Source organism: Ictalurus punctatus, chromosome 18 (assembly GCF_001660625.3).
Source record: "Ictalurus punctatus breed USDA103 chromosome 18, Coco_2.0, whole genome shotgun sequence".
Lineage (NCBI taxonomy): Eukaryota > Metazoa > Chordata > Actinopteri > Siluriformes > Ictaluridae > Ictalurus > Ictalurus punctatus.
Window position 1 is genome coordinate 23,324,591 of NC_030433.2, and position 13,962 is coordinate 23,338,552.

At 41.2% G+C, this 13,962-nt stretch overlaps 1 protein-coding gene across 2 annotated transcripts; it reads right to left on the reverse strand.

Annotated features, from left to right (window-relative positions):
• Positions 1-656: 656 nt before the first annotated feature.
• On the reverse strand, positions 657-13,962 carry cpdb (carboxypeptidase D, b). Of its 2 annotated transcripts, XM_017493065.3 has the most exons (21): positions 13,339-13,962; positions 12,598-12,845; positions 12,384-12,526; positions 11,753-11,919; positions 11,304-11,668; positions 10,680-10,862; positions 10,399-10,587; positions 10,243-10,322; positions 9,469-9,553; positions 9,072-9,196; positions 7,967-8,136; positions 7,272-7,547; positions 6,420-6,615; positions 5,691-5,829; positions 5,475-5,606; positions 5,297-5,392; positions 4,700-4,761; positions 3,627-3,758; positions 2,874-3,059; positions 2,546-2,642; positions 657-2,372 (listed from the first exon to the last, which is right to left on the reverse strand). In XM_017493065.3, exons 1-21 carry the CDS (start codon positions 13,932-13,934, stop codon positions 2,176-2,178), a joined length of 3,864 nt encoding a protein of 1,287 aa, XP_017348554.1. In that variant the 5' UTR covers positions 13,935-13,962; the 3' UTR covers positions 657-2,175. The 2 variants fall into 2 exon arrangements, 1 of the variants encoding a protein (XP_017348554.1); XR_001815458.3 differs by lacking the exons at positions 657-2,372; positions 2,546-2,642; positions 2,874-3,059 and adding an exon at positions 4,370-4,544.

Consider the following 13,962-nt stretch of genomic DNA (forward strand, 5'->3'; position numbering starts at 1 on the left):
TATAATGATTGCGTCTATTATATGAAGCGTTTACGCAACAGCGGTGTGCGATTGTAGATTTTGTCGTGGCAGGACGACATTAATAACAACGTAACTTCAAACAAAACTAAGCTGAGAGGCTATCACGCTCGACTTCGCTATCATGTAATGAAGTTTTAGAGAAACCCATAATCATCCAGCGTACAATCTAGCAGCTTGCTGTGAGTGGTTTTAGCTGTACCTGTGTTCAGGCCTGAAAATATCCCAAAATCATGCACTGGGAAAGAGAGATACGTTTTTCTTCTTTTACTCAGCCTTTGAGTGGGAAACAAGGTCACTGTAGTGCACATGCATTTTTGATATACAGCCATTAACCACTCTGAAATCCCTCTTTTCCTTTCATATTTGTAATATATCTTAAAATAGAAATAGTTCTATTCAGATGCGAGTACAATCCATCACCCTGGCAACCCTGTCATTAACTGTTCTGTCTTTTTCTCCTCCTCCAGGGAAAATGTTCATAAAGTGGGCATGGGGCAGCGTGAGTCCTGGCTCAGTGGGCCTTTATTAGTGCTTGTTAGTTCCCATTTTGACCACTAGGTGCAATAATAACTCTATGGGATTGAAGTGGTTAGTGAGCATATTTTATTTAAAAAAAACAAAACAAACAAGACTACTCAAGTAAAAGTATTATGATTTAATTATACTCAAAAAAAGTACCATTACCATGAACCATGTAGTCTAGTACTGTAAGGAGAGTACATGTAGTTTGTTACTTCCCTCCCTGCATATTAGTACGAGGATTTAAGTGTTGTATATCTTCGCGACGTTTAACGTCACGATATATTATTATAATGAAACAGCAGCTTCCCAACAGCAATGTGTGTGACGGATCTCTGCTGGGAACGATGAAGTAGCACACCGTTTAAAAGCAGGAGAGATCCTGCTCTGCTTAAATGATGTTTTGGAAATCGATAGTGCTCTTCTCGTCTGCCTCATTCAGATTCTTCCCTAGAACGAAGCCTCATCTCGTCTGGTCCACGGGAGGCGAAGCGTGTGCCTGAAACGCACTTCAGCGACAATTCGAAAGTGTCAGCTATTTAATTACAGCATGCTCCGTTTCATGATTTCATCACAGAACCGTCACGTCATTCATCAGAGCGAACGCAAGGAAATACGAGTGTGAGATCAATTCAATATGATCTCAGAGTTGTTTAAGCAAGCGCATTGATGCCATGCTGGTAATAAGAGGAAGCTGTTAGCTTATACACACACACACACACACACACACTGATTTCTGCAACGCTGTTGTAAACGTAATGCAAGAACTGCATAAAGAATCAGATAAGTGGTGTTATTGGGGTGTAGCGAATGGTATTGAGATTCCAGTAAACTTCTAATGCACTCGCTCACTCATTTTCACCCACAATCTCTCTCTCTGTGTCTCTGGAGCAGCATGGCTAAAAGCCAACACGGACAAGGCATGGTCGTTAGAAGCTTTAGGATTGTGTGGTTGATTTTGAATCATTACAGCGTATGAACACATTACAAAATCCTGGAAACAAATGACTGAAAAAGCACTACTAATTAACCCTGTGCATGCTCACTCGTAACACACACACACACACACACACACACACACACACACACAGGTCTGCACCCTCCCAACTCTTTCCTCCTCCTTCACACTTACTGGAAGTGAGCACTGCTGGGACTTCCTGCACTGCTGATCTATCTATCTATCCATCTATCTATCTCTCTCTCTCTCTCTCTCTCTCTCTCTCTCTCTCCAGCCCCACGTTCTCTTGCACATCCACAAGAACACAATAATGCTTCGCTCTACATTCAAAAGAAAGTTTTTCCCCCCCCAAAACACGATGAGTTTTATGGTTTCGTTTCAAACGGAAGTGTGTAAATCTCACAATACATACTAATGGTACAAATCCACGGTTCTCAAGGGACCGTGATGTATATCCACGCGTTTCCTATCGCTCTTATTAAAGCATATGATGGTGGTGGAGTTTACAATCAACTCCTATCAAGATTGTTATGTTTATTATGTAGTTACTATTGTTGAAATAAATTCACTCACACACACACACAAATATAAATGTATATTACATTAAAGATATAGCTAGCAACATCAGAATGGAGAACTGAAAATTGACATAAATTCAAGGGTGCTAAGATTTTTAATCAGTGCTGGTCGAGGTAAAAAGCATCATCCTCGCTTTCACTGTCCTCCAAAAAGATGCTCTGTAGAGGCAACTTCTCAGACGCTATGGCCTCCGTTTGAAGATCTTCTCGCAGACGACGGAACCGTCTAACCGATTCTCTGATCCGGCTGAACTGCCACAGCAGGAGCAAGCAGAGCAGGATAACGGCTGTGGAGACTGCCAAAATTAGAAAAAAAAAGATATGTTAATAATGAATACAAAATAAGAGTTCAAGACAGTAGTTAAATAAATAAATAGATAAAAAAATAAATAAATAAATAAATAAATACATAAATAAATCCCAAAAGTTCTGCATTTGTAGTATGTAAATATACTCCAAGTTTGCTTACTTGCAGCAGCCAGCACTAATCCCTGGCCTCTGTATCTCCTGCCGTCAGTGAACTGGATCATAATAGGCACTGCCTTTTGACGTGATGACACGTTTACCTGACAAGCACAGGGAAGAAGGAAAAAAAAGAAAAATAAACAAACAAACAAACAAATAAATAAATAAATAAATAAATAAATAAATAAACACATCAGAACGGTACAATAGGAGTAAAACCAGAGCACAAAGCTTACACTACCATCTACTGGACACTAGAGATGGTTCTCCTGGAGCCTTTGTACCAGCTGGAATCCAATCCAGATTCCCCCACCCACTCTCTTTTGACCAACCTGCATGAGATGCTCCTGAAAACCTGACGCTTGAACCTGCAGTTGCTGAGTTCCTGGAGCCAGCAGAGTGTGGAAGAAGCCTCGCGCATCCGTACGTACCAACGCCGAACCGTTCACTTTGATCACCGCGTCGGACACCGGCCGGCCGTCCTGGTCCTTCACCAGGCCACTCAGCCCCTTATGAACCTAGGACACGCAAAAACCAGACGCAGCATTCCTGTATTTTGTGCACTACAGAGCATATCTAATAACTAAAATAACAAACTAAATAAATAAACAAAAACATCCAATCGAACAGCTAGATTTAATATTAAAATAAAACTATGCTTTTATCCATTCAGTTCATTGTTGTATTATACTCCACACTGGATGACTTTCTATTAATCTTATTTAAATGGATAGTGTATAGGAAACATCAACGTGCCGATGAAATGAATTCATATTCATTTATATATTCGCATTTTCTGTGGCTTCTTTCTGGCATTCGTTTCTAATCCAATACAAAATCTTTCCTTACAAAATCATAGCACAGGGTGTACGTCGTGTATAATCTGTATATGTACTGTCTGCGTTTCTGCTTTATGAAGGTTTTAGCATTAATCGCTACGCCGAGCAAAATCGCAGCACCTGTCAACATGTCAATGTGAACGGGATACACACTGTAGTAACGATAGTGGCAGTGTGATTTGTGACGTGTACAGTGTGGAACGTTATCTCGGACAGTTCTCCACGTGCGGTGAATGCAGCGCTGACCTCCAGCAGCATGGCGAACAGAGCCGTCCTGTGCTCTGCCCAGAGCGGGAGCAGCTGCGGAGCAGGTGGGAACAGACAGCAACCGGTGTATACCGTGATCTCAGGACACAAACCCACATCCACACTGAAATCCTGCAACACACAGAGACTTCATAAGAACTTTACAAACTGCTTCAGATTTCTAACAACCGTCTTCAATCACGCATACGTTTTTTTCCTCCTTCTACACGCAAGGCTCAGAATAACCTTTAAGACTTTAATCCTGAGAACACTGGGTGCGAGGTGGGAATACGCAATGGATGGGACGCCAGCCTGTCGCAGGATACCATGCGTACACATTCACACCTCGGGGCGATTTATCTTGGGATAGTTTTCACATCTCGACACTCGATTACATACTCGGGGGCCGTTTCTGGGCTGGTTTGGTGGTGGGCGGGGCTTATAATCACAGGTTTGCATTCACATTGAAATTTTTTTCCTCGATTGTGGTTTGTATGTGCAATTCCACGCGTCGCTCTTTTTTTTTTTGCATGCGGATTCACAAAATGCTTGACACTAGGTGGAGGCTTCATGTATTTAAAAAATTATTTTAGTGTGACACTAACACGTAAGCGGCAAAGGAAAATGCTTTTCGGACGCACAGCTGATCTCGTATGAGAAGATTTTTATCCATGCAGGCCAATTTTTTTTCCCCCCTCTGAGGAAACAGGAAGTAAGGAAGCGATCTTAACCAATCAACTTACTGGGATGTTTGTTTGTTTTTTTTTGGAGGTTGGATGAAACCATAGAAACCCGAGGAAACCCATACAGACATGTGGAAAGCGTGCGAAACTCAAAGAGAGTAGCCCAAGCTCAGAATCAAACCAGTCACCCTGGAGCTGTGACGTGACGACAGTACCCACTGACCCTAAACACTACCTGTGTAAAAAAAGAAGAAAATGTGTTTGTTAAACTTGAAGCAAGCTAATAAGCATTTAACATTTTAAACAATGTAAAATGGTGGTGTTTATTTATACTATTTATATTATTTATTTTTATACGTAGAACCACGAAGCATAAGATGTTGACTCAACCTTCATACTGCCCATGTGACTTCTGAACTCTGCACCCCTCAGAATTCCTCCTTGGACTGACTCTGTGGGATAACAGCATTCACATCAACACACACACACACACACACACACACACACTTAAGAGACTGCCATATATAAATATAATACCTCGCACAAGTATCCCCCCCCTAGATTTTTCCACATTTTGTACTGTTTTTATATATTATATCTCATGAATCTATACAAATCCTGGTATTTTGCTAAATTACTTACAAATTAAAAACCTTAAGTTGTGCTTACATAAGTATTCACCCCTGTTGCTTTAAAACTCCTGAAGACCAAGGAGCTATCAAAACAAGCGACCATTCAAAAACATCCCGTGGAACACCATTAAACCTTTAAATTATTTAAAAAAAATATTCTTTGCATATTTTGCAAACTAGAAAAATCAGTTCAATATTATGGGTGAGTTTTGTGTTGATTTATCACAAATAATCCCAATTAAGCGATTCAAGTTCCAGGCTGTAACACTAACAAGGGGGTGAATATTTATGCAAGGCAAATGTAGGTGGTTGTCGTTCTTTTCCATCCAGGAAATGATCTGCCTTTCGTCCCTACCCAGTCCATTTACGCATCCAGGGTAACCCGAGTGCATGACAGGATGACTGCTTGCGTAGATCGAGGCCAAATATCTCAGCGTTTCTTCATTGTGTGCTAGAAAGATGCAAGCATGTCCATCAAAGGTCCATCCGTGTTGAACAAACATCAATTCAGAGCCAGATAAGAAATAAATTACCTGGTTCAGTGGGTCTGTCGTAGGGGTACGTCGTCAGCAGAGAGCCTCCGTCGAGCGCAACAGACAGAGAGAAGCCTCCTCCGTCCATCAGATTCATCATCGCACGCGTTTCCGGCTGCGCGGACGTGTTGCCTGAACACGTTTACAGGCTTCAGGGACTGAAATCGTTCAACAAGTGAACAAACAGCAAGAACCGAGTGCAGTGTACTAACTGACCAGAGAAGAAGTCTGTGTCGAGGTCTACACCGTGAGCATTGTGGAGTCCTGCTGTGGAGAAACACGAGCCCTCCTGAGCCAGCTCTCGACCATCCGGATTCACACGGGGCACGATTACAATCCTGCTCCTGTCAATCAGCTGAAAGAGCAGAGGCGCTTGTATGAATCCGTTTCTATTCGGCCAGTGTGTGTGAGCTAAAGCACAGTGTTCTGGTTATAGTGGACAAATAGAATTCAAAACAGCACGCAAAATGAAAATAATAAGGAGCACAGCTGATAGTAATAATAATAATAATAATAATAATAATAATAATAATAATAATAATAAGTGGCTAGATTAATACTTTTTTTCTCTTCCTAAGACCTAATTTGGTCTTGGCCAAGTCCCGCCCACCAGGCAGCTCTGCCCTATCATATTACAGCTACCGATCATCAGGAAGCGTGAAGTCTAACACGTGTTTCCTCAGAAACACGTCAAAGCCAGCCGCCACATCTTTTATGTTGCTTCACAGGGCAGCCAAACACACTTGGAAGAAAATGTTATCCGCCTTCTTCGAAACACATGACCTCAGAGATGCCTGCAATTGGCTAGCGTCTGCATTTAGAGAGAGAGTATGCTAAGCCTCAGACCTCAGATTCGAATTTGCGAGCTCCGACAGACGATAAAGCGGACGCTTTTCTGATGCGCCGCAAAAAGGTGAAATAAAGCTGCTGACTAGTGACACCCACCTTTGTGATGGTAGGGTTCCCACCGTAGTTTCTACACAGAACAGATGCAAACTCGAGCAGAAGCTCTGGTCCTACTGCAGCGTTTCCGTGGACACCTGCGACGTACCGGATTTTTGGCACCGTGGGCCGTGTCGACTCGGGACCCGCAGAGATCTCCAGAACCCAGATAGGCCGGAACTCCCAGCTGTTACCCAGACTGACCCCCCCAAACAAAACAGTTTGTTCACACAAATTTTTCATATTAATCCAGCTATTTTTGCTAAATAGTATATACGGATATGTCCGTTAATTATTCTTATTGATGCTTATTTTTAAAAACGACCATTTAACAAAATTAAATAAAATAAAAAAGTGCATATTTACTTACATTTTGAAATAGATCAACAGTTCAGATGAAGCCTTTTGGTTAAAAGAGCTCTCTAACACAAGAATAATTCATCATTTTTAACATTTTTTTAAAAAGTTGTAGTCGTTTGCCATTAAATACCTTCATTGAACCAATAGGGGCGGAGTCAAGTTTAAATAGCTGTTTCTCTGGAACCGCAAGTCCGATCAAGTTGAAGTTTGGTACACTGCAACCTTTGTGCTAATCCGTAAATGGATTTTGTTTTTGAAGAATTTATTCAAAAGCATGGCCACTGACAGCCAATCAGCTTTCAGCACACATTTTATACATTGAGCAATGAGCTACCGTCACATAAATACGCTAAATATGTTCATCCAAGATCTCTTTATTGGTCTTGGTAACTTGACAAGAACTGGACACTGGCGTGATATTTGTGAAGGCTGCCTGGACCCCACAGATGATAATAATAATAATAATAATAATAATAATAATAAACAACAGGTTACCTGTACAGACGAGTGATACGAGGAAAGCTGAGGTGAAGTCCATGCAGGAATTCTGAGCTCTCCTTGTGCTTCCTGTAGTGCAGAGTTCTGGCCGGAAGATAGTTCTGGACAAGCTGTTCAAGGCCATGAGCAGAGGACAGGTTCTCCACCAAGCTCCGAAACTCTTCTTCCTCCATCTGACTTTCAGATGGCGATGGCTGATCTCGAGTCAGCACAAAATCCACCTGCTCCACCCAAGTTTCAGTCACCGTGACCGGCGCGGAGAGTGTTAAATACCTGAAGAGACAGCAGCATTAAATAACAAACTAGAGCTGCTTATATTATGGTTGCTTAATTATTCCAGTAAGCACTATAATGATGAGAATTTGTTTTAGATTACAATTAGCGTCACCTGAACAAAACCTGGGAAACTCCTATTGGTTAATAGGCTAATAGGTTACTGATATATATATATATATAAATAAATAAATAAATAAATAAATAAATAAATAAAGTGATAAAAAGCTTGCACTACTAGATCTACATTATAATTACTGATTCTAAATCTTCAAAATAGATTTGTATTAATGCTTCAATAATCAAGAAATGTTGTTTTGCTGTATTTTTGGACATCAAATTTTATAGTATATACACAGTATATAGTATATATAGTGTATATACAGTAAGGTGTAATCGCATCGCCTTTTATTTCTCACCCTGGTGCGAGGGCATGGAGCTGGTACATCCCAGGAGCCAGAGGTCTCCAGTACCCTCCTGTGCTGCTGGTGTGGACCCGATGCCTGGAGCTGTCCACCTCTATGGTAGCATTAGCAATAGCCTGACCGGACTGGCTATCAGTCACTCTACCCCTGACTGAAAAATGAACCTGACAAAAAAAAACAAACAAACTCATACTCGTACTCACACAGACAGGAGGAGAATACGGAGAGAAACTTCACAGATACGGCCGCTTGGAGCTCAGGAACGAACCCGGGACCCTGGAGCTGTGAGGCGGCAAAGCTAACTGTTGCATCCATTTTATTTATACAGCACTTTTCGCAATAGACATCATCACAAAGCAGCTTTCCAGCAATTCTAATAATAGATTAAAATCCCTAATAAGCAAGCTAGAGGCAACAGTGGTCAGAAGGAACTGCTTGAGACAACATGAAAAGCATTAAGTGACTTTTTTTTCCCCCTTGCATTTTTCTCCCCAATTTGGTCGTCTGCCAATTTTCCAGCTCTCCCCATCACATGACAACTAAAACCTGGGGTTAGTGAAGGCGAACACGCGTTTCCTCTGAGCCACGTGAAGCCAGCCACTCGCATCTTTTCAAACTGCACCACAGAGCAGCGTAACACTTTGAGGAACGCGTATCAGCCTTCACCCGCATGCATGAGCTCACAGACAGTCACGATTGGCTAGTGTCACTTTGATTGACAGGGGATAGCTACAAAAAGGGACCATATTACCATCACAGATATACATATTGAAAATGTATAACATATCCGAGGCTACCATGAAAGGTGTGCTACTGGACACGCAATATTTAATGACAGTAGGAAGTTTGTACGTAACCATAGAGAGACAGAATGACATAATGGTTAATAATAATAATAATAATAATAATAATAATAATAATAATAAAAAAAAAATAATAATAATAATAAAAAAAACGCTTCTCAATCAATACTTCTATTTTGCAGTATTATTTTGTTTTTTTTTCCTCTGTTGCTTCCTTCTAGGCAAATTCTACACAGAAAATACATGAGTGAAAAGAAGCAAAGAAAGGATGAAGGCAGGTCAGTAAAGGAGAGCACCTGTCGGATTAAGTGTAGCAGAGACACTGTAATGTTTTCAACCGGTGGATGCAGATCGCAGCTTACTCCAACACGGACTCCCAGAGTGTCTGTGTTACGGTACGTCCAGTCCTCCAGATCAATCCCTGCGTTCAGAAAGATCATTAACATACCAGCTTTCAAATAGTTCTATGGGAAAGATAAAATAATAATAATAATAATAATAATAATAATAATAATAATAAAAAAACACTGTAATTTACAAGCAAATAGAGGCAGGGTCATTAATACATCAATGCTTTCATTGTTTAGTTTCAATTTCATTCCGAACTCGAGCAGACAACTGTATACATGTTTATGTTTCAAGAAATATATTCTAGTCTCCAGATGATGGCTAAAAATCAAAGCTAGGCCTCACCTGGAGGGGCTCCAGGATTCAATTTATTTCGATCCAGTTGCTTTGTGTCCTCACAGGTCTGTGGCATCGGGGGAGAAGAATACTTCTGAACCAAAAATAAATATATAAAAGTAATTTTTTTTAATAAAAAGAAAGGAATAAATACATTAGAAGTAGGTTTGGGTGAATACTAGATTTCCATTTTGTTCTATTGTCTGTGAAACATACCCTCCACCCAAATAGTAATACAATAAGATCATAAAGAATACCACAAAAATAGTTTCAGGTATAATCCTGCCATTCTTTGAATAAAACTGAGGTTTTCCCACCAGAGAGTTCCTTTTGCTTTTCAGTGGGTTGAAGCATTTCTAGATTTTTAGTCGCACAAGAAACGTTTCCTCACCACACGTTGGGTAACGTGCATGTTCTCCATCTCTCACCGTTCCTCTTCCTCAAATTATCGTTAACTGTTTTTAGACGGACACGGACGGTTGCTACTGTGAGCCTGCCACTCATGAAACTCAATATGGACCTAGTCAAGCATTTTTGGGGGGTGGTGTGGAGTCATATTTGCCCTCACTGCACTCAATTTAGAGTAAATATCCGATATATTATTATATTTTAGAACCTTTCCGCCTCGTATCTACACTATGAATATGACGTTGCCGTCCTTGCACTTTACTTGGGCATGTTCTAGGAGATGACGATGTTCAGTTATCACATGCACGAGTATTTTCAGTACAGGTCATTTCATTCCAGCTAGACATCGATGATACGAAATACTTCTGTACTTACCAAATAGGCTTGCGTGATTGATTTAAATACAGCCTCATCAACGGAATCGACCGAACCCGGATACGTTACTCCGATCACTCCTAAGAAACACAAAAGGTTTAACACGGCGATTCTCGACGTCGTGCTAAAGTTTAAAACACAAAATCTAGAACGTACCACCAAGAATATTAGCAGACAAAACAAACGAGTGAGCCTTAATCCAATTCATCACTGCCTTGGTTTCTGGTCGGACAAAATCGCTCGCGTGGAACCTGTCAGGAAAGTTCCCACTCAAGTCAGAGTTTTGATCGTCGCCGTCTTTCACACCACCAGTGAATTCTCCGTTTGCGTTGGAATATTCTTGAGCTACAACAGAGATAAACAAACAATGTGTGCGTTTGACGTCGTTTTCCAGAGCAGAACAATATCGTGTCCTTTTACCGTTCCCAGACTCATACCTTCTTCATTACCATCTGGGTTCATGGAAGGCAGAATGTGCACTCTTGTACGGTTCACCAGTTGTGTGATTAAAGGTTCGTTGCCATAATTACTGCACAGGTACTCGACCAAATTCAAGAGAATCTCTTGACTTACAGCATCATTGCCACGCGTGTTGCCAACATACATGATTTCTGGTTTACCTGCTCAACAGAGGCCAGAAAATGGGGAAAAAATAGTTCAAATGTTGAGAAGTAAATGAGCAGCTCAGATAGGAGTGGGCAATATGGATGGCCTTCGAATAACATTACAATATTTTGGATATTTTTGCAATGACTATATCCTATACTATAGAATATATTTATATACCAGCATTATATACCAAAAAACTGACCTTGTACAGCTGAACCACTTCCATACTACTGATATAGCTCATATTTTAGGAGATAGTTTGGCCTCAGTGTTAATGATGAGCCGATTCACGTTATAAGCAAGTAACTCATGCTTACGTCAAAATAATGTATTTTTTTAAATGATCATAAATGATATTGCCCAACCCTAATCTCAGCCATTAAAAACTGATTTGGCATGCCAATCATTCTAAACGGAATATATACATAAAGAGATTTCTTCTAAGGGACTACCTGGTTCATCAGTGCCAAGGTTAGAAGATATCTTCATGACATAGAGCTTCCTGCCCCGCACCGATTGGCCAATAGAGTACAGTTGGGCATGAGATGAATAAAAAGAGCTAATTCGCTGCAAGAACAATTCCACGTCTGAGTAACTGCGATGACTAAAAGCCTGTCTCTGGACTGAGGGCTCAGGTGTAGGAGCTTTGTGGTCGTCAAGAACCTGTTCAGTCGACCGGTATCCCACTTCTGTCGGTACAGGAGTGGTGGGAAGGCCGGGTATTAGCACCTCTTCACTCAAATCCTTCAGGGTGAAGTTTAGTAGAGTAGCTTTGCCTTCGATCACTTTCACGTTGTTTACAGTGCTTGGAAGGTACCTGAGACGCATAAAAGATAAGATAAAGGTAACAGCTCAACCAACACCAACTGAGATCAAGACAATCCTGATTATTGGTAATCACCCAAGGGAGCTGGCTGTGATGTTATACGTTCCAGGAAGCAGCAAGCGGTAATAATCACCAAATATCCACGTTGTGATGATGTGATCTGTCCCGGAAACGGAGATGTTTGAGTCCGGGATACCCATTCCCGAGGTGGTCATGACGTAACCTCTGACTCCAATATGAACCTTGAAATAAATAAATAAATAAATAAATACATAAATAATAATAATAATAATAATAATAATAATAATGACGTATGCAGCTTATTTACTGACGTGACCAAAAGCAAATCAGTAATGTTTAATTTATAATAATAAAAACAAATTGCACAGTAATGAGACCCAGTAGATCCATGCCCCCCCCCAATTATACCCCAAATTTCCCTCCCTCCAGCCAACTCTGTCCCATCATACAACAGGTACCATCAAGAGAGGTTGAAAGCCATCATGTGCTTCCACCAAGAAACTCTCAGGAGGCCCCAATAGAGCTAATTAATTGAGCAAACTAATTTAAAATCATGGAGATAGATAAACATCATTTATTATCTTTTGAAAGACATTTTTATGATTATTTAAAAAAAAAAAAATTTTTTAAACTGAACAAAAAGTCCCAGAACATTTGGAACACTGCTATGTCCAAATGTTCTTACCTTTTCCATGTATGCTAGCAGAGCTTCCCTGTTGTTGTTCCATTCAGTATAGAGATCTGCAGCCAATGGGTATTTGCAGCAGCTCAGCTGAAAGGTGACTTCAAAGCAGTTTCCTCTGAAGTAACTGAAGTCTTGCATGCTTCCTGCAGTTTACAAGCACATCAAGATGCAATTTGACATCAGGAATAAAGTAACACCATGCACACATTTTCACCTTGCACGCCGCTCCACGCTGCGGTTGGCCCATTTCCCAACTCCTCGTTCATCTCGTCAGGACACTGCGACTCGCCCTCTCTCGTGTTCGAGTGGTTTTCAGTAAAAGTCTGTACCAAATAGTGGAAGAGGGCATCATCGTCATCATCCGTATGTCTGTATGCACCTGGCGTAACGTGAGAACTGGAGTAATCGAAGTGGTTGCTGGACTCTACTGAACCTCCTTGCAAGTTTCCAGCAAGAACAAACCTTGGGGACAAAAACAGATTGCATTTGATTTCAAATTACAAGCAAAAAAAAAAAATCACGAACCTAAAGAACGCTATATACGATATCGCCAAAAGTACGTAGACACCCGACCATCACACCCATATGTGGTTCTTCTCCAAACTGTCGCCACAAAGTTTGGAAGCACACGATTGTCTTTGTATGCTGTCGCATTATAATTTCCCTTGACTTGAAACCTGTTTCAGCATGACGGTGCACGTGTGCACAAAGCAAAGCCCATGAAGACATGGTTCGCCAAGGTTGGATTGGAAGAACTTGAGTGGCCTGCACAGAACCCTCAACGCTTTTGAACCGGAATACAGACTGTTCATCAGACCTTCTGACTTGTTATCAGCCTGACCTGACTAAAATCCCCACAGCCATGCTCCAAAATTAAGCGGAAAGCCGAATTCTCATAGGGGGCGCACAAACAGGAAATAGGAAAATAAATGCATTTTCAAAAGTAAAGACCTACTTTTTCTCTAAAAACCATTTAAACACCTCAGGTGCGCTTTCCAAAAGATCAAACTGGTCAGGAAAACTAGGGGTTATGTCATGTTGTTTGTGGTTTTCTCTGCCCTCTTTGCTGCCAGTACAATCCCCTTCTACAGCCTTCTCAAAGCCATCAGGGTTCACACTGGGTAAGATATAAATATCCGTGCTGTCTACGAGTTCAGTCACTCTGGGATCAGTTCCGTACTGACTCAGGAGATAATCAGTGAGGTAGATCAAGACTTGTCTGGACAGCACCTCGTCCCCGTGGTTGTTCCCCACGTATCTGAATCTCGGTTTCCCGGGAACATTTGTGCGAGCTGTGATCCTCATCACCCAAACTTCTCTGCCTTCAGCCGACCTGCCGACGCTCGTGCGGCTGCAAATGTGCGGGTATTTCTCAGCGAAATGCTGAAGACGACGACTAATCTCCACAGAATTGTAGTAATGCCTGTACGTTTCCTCATGATATGCCTGGAATTCGACATCGGCACAATAAACAACGTGTGAAATCGCTAAAAGATGTGTTAAAATGGACCAGATAGACGCCATGTTGCTAGGTGACCTTGACCTAGTCATGATGGCGCGCGCTGCGTTTTATGCGCTA

Coding starts and splice junctions, on each gene's coding strand:
- cpdb (XM_017493065.3), bottom strand. CDS start 13,934: ATGACTAGGTCAAGGTCACCTAGCAACATGGCGTCTATCTGGTCCATT. Junction 11,669..11,752: donor ATCACAGCCAGCTCCCTTGG/GTGATTACCAAT, acceptor TATGCGTCTCAG/GTACCTTCCAAGCACTGTAA. Junction 5,830..6,419: donor GGAACCCTACCATCACAAAG/GTGGGTGTCACT, acceptor CTGCTCTTTCAG/CTGATTGACAGGAGCAGGAT.